We start from the raw sequence: 23,606 nt of genomic DNA, 5'->3' as shown, positions 1-23,606 counted from the left end.
ATAACCCCACCGCTGGACGCCTGTCTCCTCTGGCTCCCCCCCATAGCTGTCGCTGTCCGCGATGGTCTGCAGAAGCTCCTCGCCCGCTGCTCTAGTGGCACTGCCCCATAATATAGGTATCACCAGTAACCTATCTCCTCCCCTGCCCGTAGAACATAGGCATATCTAGCCCCTGTATCCTCTGTCGCCTGCCTCCCAGCCCTCAATGTTGTCTCAGCCTCAATATAGCATTAGATAGCCTGATCCCGCTCATGCTCTGTCTCCCTCAGTCACCTCCTGAGCCTAGCTGTCTCCCTCTCCAGGTCCTGAATCTCATCTGCTTGTCCCTGGCAAATCTCCCTCAGCTCAAGCAGCTCATCCTCCTCCTCCTCGGCCCCCTATGCCTCTACCTGTGGCTCCCCCTGTACTGGTGCCTGTGCCTATACCTGTACCTGCCTCTGCCCCTGTCCTTGCACCTATCTAGGACCCTGTGCTACTGGCACCTGTAGTGGCAATCCACCGCGACCCCTCACCACCCGAGCCTATCTCTCCTCCCCACCCTCTCTTTGTGGAGCCACCCTCCTCTCTCCAATAGCACCCCGCCTCCTCTGTCAGCCTCTCCCCCCACCATCTCCATCATCATCCCCATCCCCACCACCATCTCCATCTAGAAGCTCCCTTGGGTCTGTCAATCATGGAAAGGGATGCTCAGCCCAATATGTCGTGTACTCTGCATCCATGCCTGCATCCTCAATCTCTGGCCACATATCCCATGGCATTGGCACCATCTCTACTAGCTATGTCATAGCCTGATTATACGATAATAATGGTCCAAAGTGTGCCTGATCCCTGACTGTCCAAGCATACATCCCGGAACCCCATGGCATCCACTGAATACGGCCAAACTGCCTGCATGCCCTGTCAATCAGTTGTCTCTCCAATACATAGGGCATATACCCAATCAGATATCTGCTCTAGAAAGTATAAGGTAGATCTACTGCGTCCTCCTCCCACTGCTCGCACCCAAGGTATGGCCTCCATATCACAGTGTCGATCTCATCCAGGACTCAACGCCAATGCTCCAACCTGCCAATCTGTGGCTGTGATGTAATCATATCATATAAATGCTCAAAACTGTGTCCATGACCCCTGCCCCTGAAGTGTATCGGTCGGGTAATCGGCAAATGCTCATAGGCCCATACCTGCAGTAATGTAACTCCGCAGCCCAATCCTACAGATCCATGATACACAAATTGATGCAGCTCATAGTACAAGTGTGCCAGCACACACGGTCCCCAGGCATATCTAGTGTGCTGTGTAACCAGTGTCTCCAAGGTGCTACCCCATCCCACAGCCAACCCTCGTGTCGTTCTGTCTGGACACAGGAACCCATTGATCACTCCTCCTAGCACTACTGGTAGTGCCAGTCCTGTTGCTATCATCATGTCCCATGCCACATGTCCAGCTCTCATCTCTAGTCTGAGATCCTGAAACACTCGTCTCAGGGCCTCCCTATCTCCCTCTCGATCATAAGGAATCAGCTCCCCATCGATCGATACCTGCAGAATCATGTAAATATCCTCTAAGGTGACTGTCATCTCACCCATCGGCAAATGAAATGTACAAGTCTCTGAGTACCATCTCTCAGCCAACGCAGTCAGCAACCCCATGTTCACCCGAAACTCAGGCACATATAGAATATATCGTAGACCCATACCCTCAATGGCAGCTCTGTCCTCGAATGTCAACTCTAGTTGCAACCTCTGAGTCGATGGGAATCTCTCTCGCGACTCCAGCATAGGCAAATACTCCTGCAGTCAAGCAAATCAATCATGTCAGTCATAGTGGCATTCACTGTTCATCACAAAATGCTACTTTTTATCTAAGTGCATATGGTACTCTATCCTAGTAACACTCACTGTTCATCACAAAGTGTTGCTTCTATTCTAGTGACACTCACTATTCATCACAAAGTGTTGCTGATTATCCTAGTGTTACTCCCTGTTCATCACAAAGTACTACGTGTTTTGCACTCCCTGTTCGTCACAAAGTGTTGCTCACATTTGTACTCCTTGTTCATCACAAAGTACTATGTCTTGGTACTCCCTGTTCATCACAAAGTACCTTGATCTATCCTATCCTAGGGCCTCTGCTTGAGTGAATCCTCTTGAGTAGTTTCCTAATTGGCAATGTATGTTCTATCACAGAATTGTCAATCTTAGCCCTATTTGCTACCCTCGTCTTCCCTAGAGGACCTGCTTGAGTGTATCCTCTCAGCAGCTTATCTAATCGACAGCGTATGTCCATCACAAAACTATCGATTTGATCTTGAAGACATAAACTGCCTTCATGACATAAATGTGCTTATAGACTGCATAAACGCGCCTGCTCTACACAGACGCGCCTAAAATACACAGACGTGCCTATGCTCTACATAGACGCGCCTGTCCTGCATAAACATGCCCACATTTCATAGACGCGCCTGAACAACGCAGACGTGCTCGTATTTGGCACAGACGCTTTTCTTAGCGTAGACGCGCCTAGCACAAACACAGACACGCCTAGCCAGCATAGATGCGCTTGGCACCAACACAGATGTGCCTCGACGTTTTCACATTTTTTGTACATTATTCTAGCATGCATTTAATGCGCTACCTAACATGCATTTATGACAACACTTATTACAACAAAGTACAAGGAGGTTTTGCGGTACTTACCAGCTCTCCTGCATCTGCTGGCCTCTGATATCGACGAACGTGATCGAATCTGTGAACCAATGCCATCACTACTGACTGTTGCTACTCTATCTCGCTCTGCACTCTGATCTCTTAGATGTGTGGATGACAATGAGGATGTATTTCCCTCGTAGTCTATCTTATAGATTGCCCTAGCCCTAGTCCTAGCCCTCGTCTCCCGAGTCAATCTTCTTTATCCCGTGACTTTATCACTCTATCCTATCTGGTCAATCCATTCTAGCCTTTCTTTCTTATCGAGAGATTGTCTGCGATCTTTCCAAACATTTTTCATCCAATCTCTTGAGGGGGCATATCATTCCCATCTTGGGGCAACTTTGTATCAGTTCATCTTATCTTCTTTGAAATAACGCGACAAGCTACATTGTCTCAAAGAGGGGCAAAATGTAGACACCTAAAATTGTCATGTCTAATTAAATAAATATTTTATTTATTTAATTATTTTAGCCTAATTCTTCTTTTAATTAAATAAATCTTTATTTAATTAATTAATTCATTTATCCTCTTCTAGCCTTATTTCTCATTTAAATAAATACATTTATTTATTTAAATTATCCCTTTTCCTAAATTAAATAAATATCTTATTTATTTAATTGATCCCACTTCCTCTATTAATTAAATAAATCTTTATTTATTTAATTAATTCATTAGCCTTTTCTACCCATGACACATGTCATTCATCTCTTAATTCCTACACTACCTACCCTCTTATTATTTTCTTATTTTCTTTACCTACTCTCTAATCATAGCCGACCTCTTTTACACCTCTTAATCTTATCCCTCCATTTCTTATAGTGTCTTCTATATAATGAGGTGCTTCCTTCATTATCAAACCCTGGCTAATTCAATTATGCATTTGACTACACTACGCTTTTCATATGAGATCCTACTTGCAACCACATTTCCATTCTTTGTTGAACTCTTGTGCCCATAAAATCTGAGAGCAAATATATCAAGCAAGATCAATGGAGATAGGAAGAATGGAGATTCAAACCCTATTGGACATGTGATGGTATAATCTTTGTGATTTCATTTGATTTGCATTGTCTTAGGTAATCTTCATATGTTATGGTGGATCTTTGTTGTTGTTAGGCTAGGGTTTTGTGGTTGAATTCATTTAGTCTTTCAATATTATTGTTTCCATTTTCACCATATACACCATGAAGTCAACTCAATACAAATAATGATGTATAAATATAAGTAATATTTAAAAAATGATATATGAAATATAATCAATGAGTCTCTGAATGTCGTTGACCCCAACAATCATCTACAAGTCTTGGAGATGAGAATATGGCTCAAACACTTTTTTGCCTAACCACGAAGCATGCTTCCCCAAAATTCTTTAGAACACAAAGAATTGACCCTGCTAAAAATTCATATCTTCCTAGAAACGATAGATAGGAGGGAACCCTATTGCAATCTAACATATCTACATGTTCTAACATGAACATGAAATTTCCTATTATTGAAATATGGCAAAGAAACATATCAATATAATTTTGCTAGGCTACATTCATCTATGTCATTGAAAACACAAGTTTGACCAAAACACTTGAAAAATTTTGGTTTTTCTCGAAAATATGATCAACCTTCTTCATTAGCCCATATTCAACACTCATCCCTAAAGGTAAACCCATCACATGCAAGCAAACACACTACTTCCTTTAATAAGAAACATAATAAGAAAAACATACATATGCATTTAAAACTAACTCTTTTCTTTTCATGCAAATGATAACATCTTGATACTATATGCATTAACTTCCTACCTATGAAATCATACATAATTTGTGTGTATGTTTTTTTTTTTCATGCACAAAATAGTAAGTTCAACATGATTTATATTCTAATGTATATTCTATGCAACATCTACCTTTCATGCATATGTAAATCTGAATTTAGAAGTTTTCCTAATCATAATCATTTTGTTATGTAACAAGAAATAAAGAGATTTCAAACATAGAGTGAAAGAAACAAGTGCTACATAAAAGTAAATTCATGTATGTATGTATGTATGTATGTATGTATGTATGTATGTATGTGTGTATGTATGTATATGGGTATATGCATATGTATATATGTATATTTATATGTATGTACTACCATTTCAAAAGAAAGACCACATTAATGCTTTTATGCTCATAAACAAATCTAATTTCGTAAATGAAACTAATTTAATACTACAATCATTAAGATTTGAGAAAGAGATTGAAGAAGATCATTCATGTTATTCAATCACTATTGATTTTTTACATTAGAATTTTTCCATTGAAAATGATGAAACATGATTAAGATCATCTAAGTAGGGATGTAAAGGCAATAGTGGGGATGAAGATTGCCTTTACATGACCAAAAAATTAAAAGAATATTTTTATCATTGAAGTCATGATGCTAATGGTTTTTTCTTGTACTTTAATATTGTATTTTAATATGATAAATGGTTGTATTTAAATTATTACTGATTGATCAAGAATATATTATTAAAGCAATAAATTTGAAATTTCTTTATAGAAAAAATATTAATTAAATTTTTTTAACTTACTTTTTAGATGAGTTCCATGAATATTTCTAATGATGACCATTGTCTCCAACAAAATAGGTAGGAAGTCTAAGCTTTTTATTCCTCCTTTTCACCATACTAGTAAATTAGATTAGTAATATGCTATAGACTCCTCATACTAGTAAATTAGATTAGTAACATGTATATTGCTCTTTTTTGTCAATTTTGATAAATAGAAATATATATATATATATATATGTACTACTTAAATTCATGGTTTAGTTCATGTTCACAAGACTTCACATTTGGCAAAAGGACACATAAAAATATCAATGAAATAATATACTATTTCAAATAAGACCTTTTACCTATAAGAGTGGGCTTTTGTTCTTTGCTTTTTAGATGAGTTTCATGGATAGTTTGCTTAAAATTGCACTTTTTGCAAGCAATCATTAGCTTTTTAAAGTTTTCCAACAATTTTTTCTTTACTTGGCATACTTTTTTGGGTCATGATAGTCAAAAGAATAATTTGCTATGATGCTTCTACTTCGCAAGTAAACATTAGCTTTTTACTAGTTTTTCTAGTAATTTCTTCTTTTCGTTCTTTGACATACATTTTTTGGGTCAGGAATGTTTTGGGTTTCATAGCTGAACTTTCTAATCATTTCTCTTAAGTTTCACTATAATAAAAAAAAACCTACATTTATGTCAATAAAATTATGTGATTTATATTTTAATATTTAATAAAAATCAAGTTGCTATTCTAATAAAGAAAACTCATTACATACATATTACATGAAAGGAAATTGTTGTATAATAACAAAAGAATTATGCAACATCTTATCTTAGAAGAAGAATACAAAAGAATTCCAAATTATTCTTTAAAGATGTCAAAATTTGAATTTACAAAAATTCTGAATTTAATACAATAGCAAATGCTTCTCTTTGTTACATAAGATTGTTGGAATCTTTTGTTATTTTTACAGTGTCAAAATTTGTTGAAGGTTATTAGCTGTGAGTAGAACTAGTACGAGAAGTAGTCCCAGAAGTAGTATGAGAAGTAGTTCCAAAAGTAGTACGAGAAGTAGTAGTTCCACTCTGATTCTGATTGGCTACCTTGGCTTGAAGCTTAAGCTTCCTTATTTGCCGCAGCTTAAATATATCCATTGACGGTTTTTTATGAACGACCTCTTCTTTGTCATCTGCTAGGCAATTAAATAAGATTAGATGGACACAACTAACATTTAGATTCAATATTTTTAGTCTCCCTAAGGGAAGATCAAAAAAATTTCAAGCATAAAAAAAATACTTACCATCGTCTCGCTTTCTTTTTAGCAGATGGCTTGTTTGGAATGAATTCATTGTCAAAGAATTTGCCCTCCTAGAAGTTGATGGAAGTCCACTCTTACGAAATGAAATGTCACTATGTAATAATGCAAAAATTACCTTGTCCACATTTGGTGAAGGTCCTATAAAGTTCAATAGGAAAAATATCCATAATCAATATGACAAATAAGCTCCATTAGTTAGATGGGTATTTTTAATGAGAACGATATCATCTACTTTAGATAAAATAAATGATTAAATACAACATATATAACACACTGATGATATCCTAAAATTAAATGATACTTCTATAGAAACAACACTAAATGATAAGCTCTATACACCATTCTAACTACAATAAAAATTTAAGAGTCAAGTAATCTTTTTAAACTCACCATTGACAATAGGTAACTCATGAATGAATAATGCCAAAGATGATGCTAAGTTAATCATGTGTGCCTCATTACCCTCATATAATTTTAATGTTGGGTCTTCAATATTGCTTTGAGAGTGTGATGATTTCATTAAATATCCCCCTGCATATAATTATTCAGTAAAGTAAGTGATTGTAAAATTAGATGTCTCAAACATGGAATGATCTTTTTAGAGGATCATAGAAACGATTATTGAATTGATTTATTTATTTATCATTTTTTTAACATCCGTATTCTAGCTATTAATGATTTCTTGATTTAAAAACTCGAAATAATCTAAAATATTGATCTTCAAAACAATCATTAATATTGATGTATATTAAGAATCTTATCATCAATAACCAAACAGATGAAAACATTATCTACTTTGCCTTCTTCACACGCTTTCTTTAAAAAAAAAAATCAACTGCATAAAAGCACCTGAAAATAAACGTTTTAATTCTAAAATACTGATCTCAGACATTTTCAAGCATACAAATGTCGCAAGAAGCCTTCACAAAGTTGGCTTTAAAAGATAGTCCATTTTATATTTTATGTGCTAATTATGGATAGCTAGAAAGAACAACAAAGACCAACAAGATCACTATAGGACCACAAAAAAAAAAAATTGCTTTAAGAGTTTTCAATTGATTAAATTGTTATTATTTTTAATTAATTTATATGATTGTTACAAGAAGAGTTACATGAAGCAGCTTTACTGATGTAATTGCAGCTTCAGCACAATTTTGATAAGAACATTAAATTTATGAAAAGTTGCAAATAACATGATAATTCTAACAAAAATATAATATAGTGATACTTAAATTATGATTAATCATGAATTATAAAGTACTTAGTAATTAGGCCACCTTTCATTATAGGATTTCTTACAAAAGAGAAAAAAGAGACAAGACAGTAGCATATAAACTAAGAAACAATTACATTTTAACATCCATATAAGTATGAACCAAAACTGATAAATAAATTCACAAATAAGTTCTTTAGCTTGGACAAGAGTTTTCTCATTGTATTGGTTTTTGAACGGACCACAACGAAGTTATCATATAATGATAAGATGAAAACCCTCAATTAATAAAAATGGCCAAAACATCTTTGATACCTCGGGCTTCATCAGCATTTCCTTCAGACAAACTTTCAAGCTTAAAGCAAGGAACATCGTTATTGAATGTCTCAATTAACATATCCATATCTGGTGCACTTCCTGAAGTGGAAGAAAAGGAAAAGTTAGCCAGACACATAAACATCATCTTCAAATCAAGGCAAATTAACCCGTGTGATAGCGTAGTCTGTCTAAATTTTCTTTCTCAAACTAGTCTCATGGAAAACAAAAGTGTGTTAAAACAGTGTAAGATGTAATGGCACATTGTGTTAAACCCCTTTCCACTTCTCCTCGATCTCATTCGAACATCACTTCAAATTCCAGGTAAAGAATAGAAGGTGCAAGTGTTGCACAATCCCGCACATTAACTCTACATAGTTAATCTATGCAAACAAAAGAAGGCTTAGAAGCTGTGTCATACGGTAGGCCAAACTTAATGCTTGAAGTTCGAAATTCAGCAAACTTAATAAAAACCTTTAAGAATTGTTGCAATTTGCCCTAAAATTCATATGGTAAAGGGCTCAAATTTTCCCTATCAAAATATATTTATAAAAAGTGTGAGTCTTTGCCTGTCGTCTGCCAAGGTTGAAAGTCCCCCACGTTGAATTCATTGGCCATTGTGAACTCTTATTGTTGCAGAGTTGAGATTCAGACCATCCTATTCAATGTTAAGTAAACTCTATGAAATATCATGAGACTCAGAGACAATTTTGGCACAACCAAGAACAATTTGTATGAGCTCAAGGGTCAATTTTAAGGCGAAAGCTCCAACTCTGAATAGGTGAGCTTGATCCTCACAAGCCTGCATTGTGGTGAGTTGGTAACTGTATCAAATGGCTGTAGCAGGTGCAGGGGGCAGAGGTTACACTTCAGGTTTTCTTTTATTTATTTAGGGGTGCCCGGCAACTTTACTTTGTTACATTTATTTTCTTTAAAAATGTCTTATTATATATATTTGTTTGGAAGGACTTTCAAGTCTAGATTGTATTCACGTTGTATATATTTGCATTCAACCAAGTCCCAGTTCCCACTGAATTATATTATCATATTTTTGGGCTATTCTCGGTCCTTCCAAAGTAATTTAAATTTATTGCCATGTCCTTCATCTTCTCATTTTAATATTAAAATTTAATACATTAAAATTAAATTATTGAAATTAAAAAAAATTATTATTTAATTTATTTATACTTTAATATTATTCAAATTTAATCATTAATCTTTTTTTGGCAACTTCAATCTTTGTTGAACACAAAAACAAACCTAAAACTTGTGACATAACTTGGAAGTGCTGATTAGCTGGATAGAAGAGAGTACGCTAAACCATCCCTTGGGGGGCATAGTGTCGTTTTAGGCATCTCATCCACAGGTTGGGTATTTACCGTAGCTTATCTAAAGGGCTTGCTTTTCTGAGTCACTTTAATGAATCAATATGAAATAATGATTATGACAGGATAAAGTTATTTGCTGTGCCTGTTCTCTTTATGAGAAGAGAATGTTTAACAGTACATTTATTAGGCTTAAAAAAGTTAAGATAGCTTCGATTCATTACGATGACATCAATTAATTGAGCTGACACAGTGTGCATGCTTAAGGCCTGCATCGCCTCACCTAAAATGACACTCTTTAAACTTTCAGTTCATTCTTGCAAAACTATCAAGGGAAAGGAAGTGGATCTAAGTAAGAAGCAGCCAAGCTTCCCACCATTTCCTCAAAAAGCCTGACTAGGCCTCTATTCTATTTACTGACAAGATCTATACCTTAAAGCACATTATCCAGATTTGAGGAGACTGCTACTGCAGCAGGGGATCATCAACTATAGTAAGTGCAGTTTATAAGGACTACTTTTTTGTACTGCCCAAGCATGTTGTTATCTAAGCACAGATCTATGGAACATGTCCTTACCCTTATTGAACCTCTATGTATAGATTAGGATAGCACATGAGATGAGTAAACGAGAGATAAATTGACCCTACAAGAAAAGATAATGTTATATTGAGATATATGCTATACGTTATCAGCATTAAATATTATACGGTATGTGTATATGTGTGTTAAATCATTTTTATCATCTGACATCAAAATGATAATTTGAATTTCATAACAAGAACCCAACTATCCACCTGGCCTGATATTTCTTGGTAACATTTTGTGGTGCCGCCCGATGTTGGTGCCTTTGTGATCAGAGAGACCCATAACCACTAGGAACGAATCCCTTAAGAAGATAGGCAACTAGGGGATGGCATAAGACAAAGGGGCAGCATCCTAAAGAAGTGCAATTGCTGAGACAAATAAGATGCAATGATTGAAAAAAGATAAGATTAAGAGGGATTATTGAAATAACAAAGTAAGGAAGATCCAGAGAAAAATAGAAATGAAAAAACAATAACAAAGAATAGCAGACAAAGAATGGAAAGGCAAAGAAAAGAGAATACATAGACAAAAGGGAAAAAGAGGAAAAAATAGAAAAAGGAGTTAGATTAAAAGCAAGAACAGTCTGCCACTAAACTCCAAAACAACTTAAGTTCATGGAATAAAAAAAGAAGACAAAACGATATTGGAGCGCAAGTTTCAGAGCCAATGGAAATCACTAATGAACATAGTGATACAGAGGATGATACAAAACCAAAATTGGTTACGCACACAGGAGAACCTTCAAATTAGAGAATTGTGGAAGATATCCATTTGGAGATGTTTGTTGGGCAAAGCGTTTAAGTAGGCAGCCAAAACCAAGAAAACAAGGAAGATAAGATGGTTGGGTAGTGCCAAATAGCCAAACAACATCAAGACAGAGAGGATGAGGTAGAAAAAGACGTCGAGAGGCCCTTGAAAGAGGAAGAAGGACCTATACAAGACGCTACAAATGATCCAAAGGCTCTAGTTAAAACTAATGAGGTTTCAGATTCCAAGCTTCAGCAACTAATTGGTAACAACATTTAGTGATAGTACCCTGATAGAATAGGATGAGGAAAATAAGAAAAGAAATAAAAACAGGAAGGGAGAAGATAGTACAGAAGGAAGGAAGGAATACCGAAAGGTACATTTTGCAAAAACATTACTAATAGAATAAATACAAGTACCCTGATAGAATAGGATGAGGAAAATAAGAAAAGAAATTAAAACAGGAAGGGAGAAGATAGTACAGAAGGAAGGAAGGAATACCGAAAGGTACATTTTGCAAAAACATTACTAAAAGAATAAATACATGAAGGCAGCAAAGAAGATGAAAATAATCACAAAGAACTAACGTTAATTAGTAAAGCCCAAGAGACACAAATCCCAAACACAAAAATCGCCAAGAGGAAACCCTTGCTCGACCGTGGGATAACCACAATATAACCCTATGCTTTCTAAAATCCAACATTACCTAGACAAAACAATTACTATAACACATGTGGATCCAGACAATATAAATATTCCTGATTTGTACAATAAACTGCTCTCTTGGCTGCTATTAATAATCTGTGTTTATCTGGTTTGTAAAGGTGAAGCAAGGGTTCCCTGCAACTTGTTTAAAATGAAAAACAGAGAAGAAGAATAATTCCTACTATGAAGGGGCATTTCAAGCCTACTGCCAATAGTGGGGGGCTAAAACTTTGAATTGTCTGACTGGGATATTTTAGAAAATTTCAATCCCAAATAAAAGATTATTGTTCTTTTTAAAAAAAAAGTCAAAATCAAGATTCGGGAGAACTTTTTACTGTTTCCAGACTGAGGAGGCTTGATTAATAAATGTGACCATATCACGAGGGAAATGCTTCTAAATTTTGTCCGCAGAAGTGGCTAAATGAATTCCAGTTTGTCTCCGCTATGGTACCACAAACGCTAAGGGAAACATTGTAAACCCTAATTGTTAATTAAAAGGAAAAAGAAAACGAATGACACATACACATCTACCTCATATAACAGGATGCCAAACTCGTAGGAAACTAGAATTTGTGAACTTTAAAACCTCAAAAAAGCAAAGAAAAATATAAATCAAATTTGCATGGTTAACTAAGATTACCATTAGACGGCGGTAGCTGCTGTATAAAAGAAGCCAAAGACGGTGATAGAGCAGCAAGAACATTGCCAGGCTTTGGTTCAGGGAGACACATGACACCCACCATTGATGAACCCCTGCAATATATTGCAAATTGAAACTATGAAATATGCTGCAAATTGAAATTGGCAAATTGAAACTCTGAAATATATTGCAAATTGAAATTGGCAGCTTGGCTATCCCTCCGTTTTTCTCTTGCCCTTCACTTAAAAAGGACTCGCTTAATACAAAGCTTGTGGGTGGCTTATATTTAGAAATTCGATTCGATTTTCTGCAGAATGTCGCGTCCCAAGCCGGTCTTACAGAGCGTTTTTCGAAAGCGTTAATTTAGAAGTGAATTATTAGTTGAAGGAAGAGAAACTTCGACTATATTTAGCAGTCCGATATCTTCGCCGTCTTTTTCTGACGTTGTGGCCGGGCAGTTCTTTTGTCGGGGCCAGGTGGACCCGCAGAAGTGTGGGAGACGGAGGTAATAAAATGTTAAGAAAATTAGTGGAAAATAATTCTCTAATTAAAAAAGTATATTTGATTAAGCCGATAGGCTTTTAGTGGGAGATGTTTGCCGCTGAAGTGTAAGACAATCCAGTGGGATGTTTGCCGGTGGCTGGAATCTTTCCCTACCGGCGTGGTGACGTGTTTCGTTGGCTTCGCCTCGGTCCGTGCGCATGCATTCCGAAGCGACAATGTGTTGCTTGCTTTGGTGTCCGACCGTGCGCACGCATGTCGAAGTTGTTTATGGCCATCAGCTAACCCTAAAATGCATTTGCCTTTGTTGTTGTCCGAAGTGTTTTGCATTTTGTTGTTGTTCGAAGTGTTTTGCTCTGCAACTTTTCTACTAATGTTCGATTTACTCGTCGAGTTAGGTTTTTTGCTCTCTTTCTGTCTTTCAGCGTGAGTGCTTTCTTGGTGTTGTTTGAGAGTTTGTGGGCGTGAATGCTTTCACTCTACAAGGTAAGTGTTCTCTTTTACAGTTTTAAGGGTTTGTGAAGCTTTTTGTTATACTCTGCTTATATTTTTTCTTCGTGTCCTTGCAGGGTTATTGCTTTATGCATTCGCCTTTGTTCGTTGTCTGAAGTGTTTTGTCTGCAAGTTTTCTACTAAAGTTCGATTTACCTGTCGACTTAGGTTTAGTGCTCGCTTTTTGTCTGTGGCCGTGAATGCTTTATTGGTGTTGTTTGTGAGTTTGTGGGTGTGAATGCTTTCACTCTACAAGGTAAGTGTTCACTTTTACAGTTTTAAGGGTTTGTAAAGATTTTTGTTATACTCTGCTTATATTTTTTCCTCGTGTCCTTGCAGGGTTATTACTTTCTTGGTGTTGTTTGAGATTTTGTGGGCGTGAATGCTTTCACTCTGCAAGGCAAGTGTGCACTTTTAGAGTTATTAGGGTTTGTGAAGGTGTTTGTTATCTCTCTCTCGGTTATTGCTCTTTCGTGATCCAGTTAATAGTCTTTGCAGTTGGTAAGTGTTGTATGTTTGTAATGTTTTCTGATCATTGAATATCCTCTGTTTTTAGCGTTATTCTGTTTTTGTTATACTGTCATTAGATTTTGTGTTGCTTTTAATTTGTCGCTCTCTGTCGGTTATGTCAATTTGCAGGGTTATTGTTGTTGTTATAGTCTGCTTATAATTTTTGTTCGTCTCCTTGCAGAGTTATTGCTTTCTTGGTGTTGTTGAGAGTTTGTGGGCGTGAATGCTTTCACTCTGCAAGGCAAGTGTTCACTTTTAGAGTTTTTAGGGTTTGTGAAGGTGTTTGTTATACTCTGCTTATAATTTTTTGTGGGCGTGAATGCTTTCACTCTGCAAGGCAATTGTTCTTTGTTTTGCTTTTAATTTGTTGCCCTCTCTTGGTTATTGCTCTTTCGTAATCCTGTTAATAGTCTTTGTAGTTGGTGACTACTTATTCTTTGCAGGATTTATGTGTTTGTAATGTTTTATGATCATTGAATATCATCTGTTTTAGGGTTATTGTGTTTTTGTTATAATGTCGTTAGATTTTGTTTTGCTTTTAATTTGTGGCTCTTTGTCAGTTATTGCTCTTTCCTAATCCTGTTAATTTGCAGGGTTATTGTTGTTGTTTTATACTTTCTGGTCATGAATCCTTTTTCTCTGCAAGGCAAGTGTTAACCTATTAACTTCTTCTTTTACAATTTTGCTTCGTTTATAGGTCTTTCACGTGTAATGTTTTGTTGGCTTTTGCTTGCAGGTTTGCAGTGGTTTTACGTTTTAGGGTTCTGTTTTCCTCCACGAGATCGCCATTGTGTTATGCCTATCTATTATACCTTATACTCTGCAAGGTAAGATCCTTTTTGAAGCTTCACAGCTAAGGAAATTTTATATTTCTAAATTATGCTTTTACTATCCTTCTTGATATTTGTATAGGGTTTATGTTGTGCAGAATATGTCATCAATTATCATATCACTGTTATTTTGGTCTGAATAGATTTTCTTAAAAGGGTTGGTAGTGCTTATACATGTATATATATAATAGATTTTCTTAAAAGGGTTGGGAGTGCTTATACATGTATATGTATATATATATACATGTTACCCAGTCCAAGCAAACCTTTGCTTTAATAAATCCATTCTGAAATTTATAGCGTTTATAGACAAAAGGCTATTTACCTTACAAAGTAAAAGCCTTCATGTCCAGAAAGTCACTAATCACATCAATAACCCCGCAAATTAACAGCATTAGGGAACACCCACAAAAACCAATCTATAAGTACTCAAAAATTGCATAACACGAAAATAAAATTTCATGATAGTATAACAAATACTCAATAATAATAGTTGTATATGGTGAAAATGGATAACAATAATAATGATATTGAAAGGCTAAATGAATTCAACCACAAAACCCTAGCCTAACAACAACAAAGATCCACCATAACATATGAAGATTACCTAAGACAATGCAAATCAAACGAAATCACAAAGATTATACCATCACATGTCCAATAGGGTTTGGATTTCCATTCTTCCTATCTCCATTGATCTTGCTTGATATATTTGCTCTCAGATTTTATGTGCACAAGAGCTCAACAAAGAACGGAATGTGGTTGCAAGTAGGATCGTAATGTAGTCAAGTCATTAAGATGATTCATTAGGGTTTGATAATGAGGGAAGCATCTCCTTATATAGAAGACACAATAAGAAATGGAGGGATAAGATTGAGAGGTGTAAAAGGAGGTTGGCTAAGATTAGAGGGTAGGTAAAAGAAATAATAAAATAATGAAAGGGGTAGGTAGTGTATGAATTAAGAGATGAATGACATGTGTCATGAGTAGAAAAGGTTAATGAATTAATTAAATAAATATTTATTTAATTAATAGAAGAAGTGGGATCAATTAAATAAATAAGATATTTATTTAATTTAGGAAAAGGATAATTTAAATAAATAAATGTATTTATTTAAATGAGAAATAAGGCTAGAAGAGGATAAATGAATTAATTAAATAAATAAAGATTTATTTAATTAATAGAAGAATTAAGCTTAGATAATTAAATAAATAAAATATTTATTTAATTAGACTGGACAATTTTGGGTGTCTACAATAGCAATTAATCGTTTCCAATGAGAAGAAAATAATAAATGTAAGTGGCAGTCTAGCACATTGTTACAGTGTTGTAAAGCTCATAGAATATCCCATAATTATAGCCAACGTTGTAATGCCATTGATGTGTATGGTTCTGACCTTATGTTTAGTTTATTATACAAGACACATACCTTCACATTAATGACATTATAGTATCATCTTAAAGTTGTGAGGAATAGATTGGAATTTACACTGTTGTAATAGCCATCAACTATAGCAAAGGCATAGAAATATTTTTTTAGTGTTATAACACCTTACAAAAGCCCAAAACCATGCAGATTAACAACATTAAAATGATTTTAGGTTTTAGGGTTTTGTTTAGCTTAATACCCAACACTATAATGCCATTGATGTGTATAATTCTCAACTTGTGTTCAGCTTATTATATAGGACACATACCTTCACAGTAATGACATTACAGTGTTGGAAGTTAGCAAACACCTAACCCTTAAATGTAAATGCAATACCAACTTGTTAATTAAGCTGATAGGCTTTTAGTGGCGGAGGTTTGTCGTTGAAGTGCAAGACAATCCAGTGGAATGTTTACCAGTGACCGAAATCTTTCTTTCCCGGTGTAGTGACGTGTTTCGTTGGTTTGACCTCAGTTTGTGTGCATGCATCCGCAAGTGACGATGTGTTGCTTGCTTTGGTCTCGCTCCATGCGCATGCATGTAGAAGTTGTTTATGGTCATCGGCTAACCCTAATATGCATTTGCCTTTGTTCGTTGTCTGAAGTGTTTTGGTTTGCAAGTTTTTTGCTAAGGTTGGATTTAGCTGTCCACTTAGGTTTAGTGCTCTGATTTAGTGCTTTTAATCTGTCAAGGGATTCTTCCATTGACTTCTTAACCAAGGTCCAAGTGCAGGCGTGGTTCATGTTTTGAGCGTTTTGATTTTGCAATGTCCAGGGTTATTGTGTTTTTGTTATACTCAATAATGGTAGCAATTAATGGTATGCAATGAGAAGAAAATAATAAACCTAGGCAACAAACATCGCCCACTAAAAACCTATAATGCCTTAGAAAAGGCCATAACCATGCAGATTATCACCATTAAAACACATTCTGTAGCAAAAACTATAACTCCATAAAAAAAATTATAAACACATAAATCCTACAAAGAAAAAACATTTACCAACTGCAAAGACTATTAACAGGATTATGAAAGAGCAATAACCGAGAGAGAGCAACAAATTACAAGCAAAATAAAATCTAACATCAGTATAAGAAAAATGCAATAACCCTAAAAACAAAGAATATTAAATGATCAGAAAACATTGTAAAATGTAAATGATCAAAACAGCAAACATACCTGCACTTATAACCTGAAAAATTGTAAAAGAACTAAAAAAGTGAACAATTGGCTTGCAGAGTGAAAGCATTTTTACATTTTATGGTTCTATTTGGCTTAACATCAACATTGTAATGCCATTGATGAGTATGCTCTATTATAGGATACATAGCTTCACATAAATGACATTATAGTGTTGCATGTTAACAAACAAGAAACCCTAAAATGTAAATCTAGTGGTTGTTAAGCCTTTAGTCGGGGATGTTTGTTGTTGAAGTGTAAGTCAATCTGGTTGTTTCTTACCTCGTGGAAAATGATTTTAGGTTTTAGGGTTCTATTTAGCTTAATACCCAACACTGTATTGCCATTGATCTGTACAGTTCTTATCTTGACACATTCCTTCACGGTAATGACATTACAGTGTTGGAAGTTAGCAAACACGTAACCCTTAAATGTAAAACCAATACCACCTTAATATAAATAATTGTTAGTGATATCATATTAAAAATTGTTTTCCCACCTTTTAATTCATTGGCTTATATGTCTTCTTACACACTACTTTTCTCATATTTTCATTACAGCTTTAGAATGTTAGTTTCATTAAATTGTGAAAGAGCACGGACATTAGAAGAGACTATGTAAAATTAAATTAGACAAAACCATTGAGCCCTAACAAATATTAAATGCATGAATTAGACGATGGAAAGCCAAAAAATCAATTTAGTGAAACCCTAGAAAAATTATAGGATGAACTTTAAAACAATAGTCATTATTGTTACTACAAAGAATAGCTGAGCATACAAACAAGGCCATGCTGCTAAGAAAGCCAACTCACAAGCAACCGCATTTCAAATATAAATTTAATTTAAACGATAAAATCTATTTACTCTGTCTCATGATTCCATTCTTTGTTTTTCAGTGCTTTTCCTGATTAGGTTTTAGTTTGTAATGTTATGTTAACCAATGTGGTTTAGGATTATGCACATGTCACCTATTTTTATAATATCATTATTTGGGGAATTATCCATTTTGTATTACACAGTGATGCTTTGCAAAAAGGATTAGAAAATCTGTTTGATGGCAACACACACAAGAGCACAAGAAACAAACATTAGTGTTAGCAACAAAAGATTATCCTAAACAGGCATATCAAGAGAGATATTAAGCATGAAATAGAAAGCATATAAACATAGAATGAAATAGCTAATCAAGATGCTCATAGTTGCTCCTCCCTTGTTCCTCTCCTCTCCAAGTCCCAAATGAGTGTAGCTCTCAGCTTTTAGCACTAGCCATGGATGCCATATGGAGATTCAAGATGGTTGAATATGATAAGCAAATACTATGCAAGAGTAGATAGTGATGCTATGAAAAAGCTCTATGCTAATGCCAGTATAACAACAATACTCTAAATGCTTCCTTTTTGCTTGAGGAGAAGGGTTCTATTTATAGAAGAAATGGGGAAATGAAGGGTTAAGATTGAATGGTTTAATCAAGGGCCAAGTTTGAAAGTTGGGGATCCATGTGCACAATTGGCACCAATAAAATGGTGACAAGTGTCAACATAGGATTGGGTTGAGAGAAGAGGTTGGAGGCATTAAAGGCCTGAGAAGACCTCATGGTTATCTAGAAGGTAAGGGTCAAGTCTAAATTAAGATTACCCATTGGATTAAGAGTTAATCCAAGGATAAACCTTTGTGCAAATGATTAAGAGATAATCATGGTCAAAGCATTAAAGGCTTGATGAGACCTTTGGGTTGGGTAGAGGTTAAGTCAAAACAAATGTTTTAACCATGTGGGAGGGTTTGAGGTAACCATTAATGGTTATTGGAGACTTTGGGGATTAAGTGGTTGAAGGTTGAAAGCCTTCAAAGGTTATCCAAGACTTTGAGGGTTAATTTATTGAACACACAAAGCATTAATTGCTTTTCAAAGACTTTGGAGTCTTTGAGAAGTGACTCCAATTTGCTTAGGAATGTGACAATATTTAGGGGATGGATTAGGCTAATTAGGAAGGGTTTAGAAGAATCTAGAAGGGGTTTAGGCATACAAGTGGATTTTGTAGGAAAATGCAAGTGGGAGAAATTTTGGTATTTTCAATTAAAATAAAATCATTTATTTCAATTAAATGGTGTAAGTTGAATTTGGATAAATATTTAAATAAATATTAATTTATTTAAATGAGAAAAAGAAGATAAAGCATTTAAAATGCTTGAAGACTTTGAGGGAAACCATTAAAGGCTTGAAGACTTTAAGAAAAACCATTAAAGTCTTAAGAAGATTATAGAAGGAAGCCATCAAGTTTGACTACTTTAAGGGAAACCATTAAAGGTTTCAAGTGGGTGAGGATAAATAGGATTTTAAATAAATAATTTATTTAAAATAGTTGTGCAACTTGCTTTTGTAGGAATATACAAGTGGGTGGAGGATAAAGGTGATTTAAATAAATTATTTATTTAAAATAATTGTGCAACTTGTATTTGTAGGAAAATGCAAGTGGGTGGAGGATAAAGGTGATTTTAAATAAATGATTTATTTATTTAAAATAATTGTGCAACTTGCATTTGTAGGAAAATGCAAGTGGGTGGAGGATAAAGGTGATTTAAATAAATGATTTATTTATTTAAATGTGAGAGGTGGGATTTTGGGGGTTTTAAATAAATATTAATTTATTTAAATGTGAGAGAAGATTTAATTAAATAAATATGATTTATTTATTTAATTAATGGTCTGAATTTGGTTAAGTGAATTAAATCAAATAAATTGAATAATTTATTTAATTAATAGGAGAATAGGGTTAAGATGAATTAATTAAATATTAATTTAATTAATTATTAATTGATGGTTAAATAATCAAATAAATACTAAGTATTCATTTAATTAAGTGGACAGATTTATGTGACTACACACAGTTTTAAGGGTAGGATTATAAATCATGTAAATATGACAAGATTTCTGAAACAACATTAGTATTGAATCCAAAAGCATATATTCTTACAGAAAATAATTCAGTGTATTTTAAATAGTCTTCTTTATGTGATGCCTAACTATATAGACCGAAATGATAAGGAGGATGTTGATTTGAATGTAACATTGTCAAATGGCTATATAAATAAATAAATAATAAGCCTGTCTGTAAATATCAATGCATTTCGACTACCACTTAAAGAAGATTAAATCAGGAATAAGCCTGTCTGAAAATATGTATGCATTTCAGCCACCATTGAAAGAAGAATAGAACAATTTATCAATTTGCCTACATGAAGAAATATGTATATTAGATGATTTCAATTGTATATGTATAGACCGGACTTAGATGATATCTGTTTGTCACGTCATATGGCCCCCAAGTTCGGTTAGTCTGTGGATGTTCTACTCTCCTTTCTCTTCATTGCCCATGCTGGTAACACTACCATATTATGCAACCTTCTGATGTGCATCTTTTTGATGGATATCATCTTAAAGTTGTGCGAAATAGAATGTAGCATGTGATAATACTTCTACGAAGCTAATCTTAGTTACTCAGATTTAATTCTTCAACTAATTATTAAAAAAATAAAATAGAAATTCTATTCATTTGTAGCGATTTGAATCAGGTTTTTTCACCCCATACCATTCCTAACATGTACGGGTGTTTTCCATTTTTAAATGTTTTTAGTCAATGTTTTTTATAATGAGTCAAAAAAAAATTCTTTTGGATTTCCAAAAAAAATTATGATCTACTTTGAGATAGGCTCTCTTATTCTTTTGTATTCACTTTTTAAGTAATGCATTTTGATTTTGGCGTTCCAACATAAAACAACCACACTAATATAATCAAATTTCTACAATGGATAGAAGATTATTAACAGTGTCATTGCAAAGATGTTGCAAGAGAGAAACAAGTTAAAGGGCAATCTCAGAAAGTTAATCCATAACTATGAATATAAAATAGCCAACCAATCAACAGAGAACCCCTCTACATCTTGTATTGGTGTTACAACCATACATAGTATGGAATTATGCCCTCTTCCAATACCAACTACTGAATAGTTGACTGATCCACTGGTTATTTTCACATTGGGAGAGAAAATATTTAAATGGAATGATAACCAACTTGGATGGGTTGCCTGGGTGGATCCTTTCCATCTGTAATTACTCAGCCTTTGATAAGTTGCATTCATATTTTGATTAGCCTTTGAAACAAAAACTTCAACTCATATTTTGATTAGTCTTTGATGAGTTGAACTCATATTTTGGTACCTGGTTGCCAAATATCTAAATCGTAAACTAAAACTTTATATTTTCTGTGCTCGTAGGCATATGAGCCTTTGACCATTTGAACTCATGTTTCAATTAGACTTTGATCGGTTGATTACCATTTGAAACAAAAACTTTAACTCATATCTTGATTAGTCTATGATAAGTTGAACTCATTTTTTTGTACTTGATTCTTAAATTTCTAAATCGTAAACTAAAACTTTATATTTTGGTGTTCGTATACATATATGCCTTTGATCGGTGGAACTCATGTTTCGATTATATTCTAAAATGAGAAGTACAATTCATTATGCTTGTAATTTACTATTAACTGTGGAATTCACAAAAAATCCATCCACTTTAATGTAGATGCTATTTTCCCTTTTTTTGAGGTTACTTGACCACTTACTTTAACTGATCCAAACTGATGAATTACTAAATAAAACAACACAAAAAACAAAACTACAATTCTTGTCCACAATTTTCGTATTTAGTAGGATTTTGCTGCGTAGTTATCGATGACAATGAATTACTTGAGCCATTATGGCATTCAATCTATTCTAACAGAATATTTTAAATGTCATAATAGGAACACAATAAACTTTATTTTGCAAGGCAATATACCAGTCTAGATGACAGGATTTTTTTCGTCAGACTGAATTTGAAAGGATTTTGAAACTAACAAATAGGTAATTAACATATCTTTACATGGTGATCTATTTATTTCATACGAGTTGTAGAATATTGAATTCTTCCAATAAATAGAACTTATAGGTTGAAATAAATTAATTACTTGTTAATAACATGAACTCGCATGTACGGTTAGTTCTGAGATTTATCTCAAACAAAAAGGTCTATATCCACAATGGCATCTCCAACAAACACCTTTGAATTGATATAGCAATCCACAATCGATACTTTGGTAAGCTAATACATCAAACCTTTTCAAAAGAAAAAAATTTAATGTTATTTCTTTCATAATATATCTCTCTTTTCCATTCCATCCTTTTCATTATCCAATGCACCCTTTTTCATAGCATAGACAAATATAGATGAACTATCTGTAGATAACATAGCTTAATTACATACTCTACTAAACACATACTTTACATTAACAAATAAGCACATATATGACTTGGTTGTCGTTGACATTAATTCCTCTATATTCATATTATTTTTTTGTAGGAAAATACCTAAGACTATTCCCCTACCCCTTTTGCAATTCAATCTATCAATGCTAGGGATGAGCTTCCTTCAGCATTGCTGCAAGTTTTGTCATTTCAAAAAATGCAGAACAACAAAGATGATACAAACAGATATAAACTAGTGTTGTCTGATGGCACATACATGCAGTTAGCAATCTTGCCTTCTAAGTATGCTACTTTGATAGATCTAGATATTCTTAAAATAGGCACGATAGTCCAGTTGTCCACTTATACACGCAGATACATATGGAACACAAGGTAGGAAATAGACTATGTTTATTAAATAAAATATGCTTCATCTCTATTTAATTGTTTTCAGGTATAATTGAAAGTATATTAAAGAATAGTCTTTTCCTTTTACAAGACTATTATAATACTTAGTTTGCAAGTAAAACAAAGTGATTATCGAGTCTTTGGTAAACCAGTATACCTGTTCAAAGAACAACAACCAAAAATTGTGACTGAGGACACACCATCATCATCTAAATGGTCTCTTCAATTTTCTACTGAATTGTCATCCTCCCAAAGCACAACCTCTGATAATATAAGCCCTATCAAAAGTTTAAATCCATACCAAAATAAATGGACAGTCAAAGGCAGAGTTACTCATAAGCACCCTATAAAGGAATATAACACAACCACTAAAAATGGCCATGTGTTTAGCTTTGACATTGTCAACACCGAGGGCTATGAAATTAGAGTCGTGTGTTTTGATGAAATAGCTCAGTTACACTCTAACCGTGTGGAAGTAGGTTCACATTATGTTATTTCTAAGGGATCCATCAAGGAAGCAAACACTAGATACAACAAACTCAACAGCCATTTAGAAATCATCTTGTCTGATGCATCCATATTAAAACGTTGCACCAATGAAGAAGAGCCAAATCAACATCACTCTCCTTTCACTCCTATTAGTGAAGTGTTTCAACTAACCAATAATACGTTGGTTGACATAATTGGTGTTGTTTTATACGTTGGAGATATCATTCCAATACACAGGAAAGATGGCAGTCAAACACAGAAGTGAGTTGTCAAAATTAATGATCTGTCTGGATCAACAATTGATATCAACCTATGGGGTCCAATGTCATAACAAAGAGGACTAGAGTTAAAAAATATGTTGACCAGTGATAGTGTTGTTATACTTGC

General features: G+C 34.4%; 1 protein-coding gene across 2 annotated transcripts; it reads right to left on the bottom strand.

Moving 5' to 3' along the window:
* Positions 1-6,117: 6,117 nt before the first annotated feature.
* LOC131031974 (cleavage stimulation factor subunit 77) lies at positions 6,118-12,486 on the bottom strand. Of its 2 annotated transcripts, XM_057962841.2 has the most exons (5): positions 12,098-12,486; positions 8,095-8,196; positions 6,957-7,097; positions 6,549-6,704; positions 6,118-6,437 (listed from the first exon to the last, which is right to left on the bottom strand). In XM_057962841.2, exons 1-5 carry the CDS (start codon positions 12,198-12,200, stop codon positions 6,244-6,246), a joined length of 696 nt encoding a protein of 231 aa, XP_057818824.2. In that variant the 5' UTR covers positions 12,201-12,486; the 3' UTR covers positions 6,118-6,243. The 2 variants fall into 2 exon arrangements, with proteins under 2 accessions (XP_057818824.2, XP_059076145.1); XM_059220162.1 differs by lacking the exon at positions 8,095-8,196.
* Between the last annotated feature and the right edge of the window lie 11,120 nt (positions 12,487-23,606).

This window comes from Cryptomeria japonica, chromosome 4 (genome assembly GCF_030272615.1).
Source record: "Cryptomeria japonica chromosome 4, Sugi_1.0, whole genome shotgun sequence".
Taxonomy (NCBI): Eukaryota; Viridiplantae; Streptophyta; class Pinopsida; order Cupressales; family Cupressaceae; genus Cryptomeria; species Cryptomeria japonica.
This window is presented reverse-complemented; position numbering and strand designations above follow the sequence as displayed.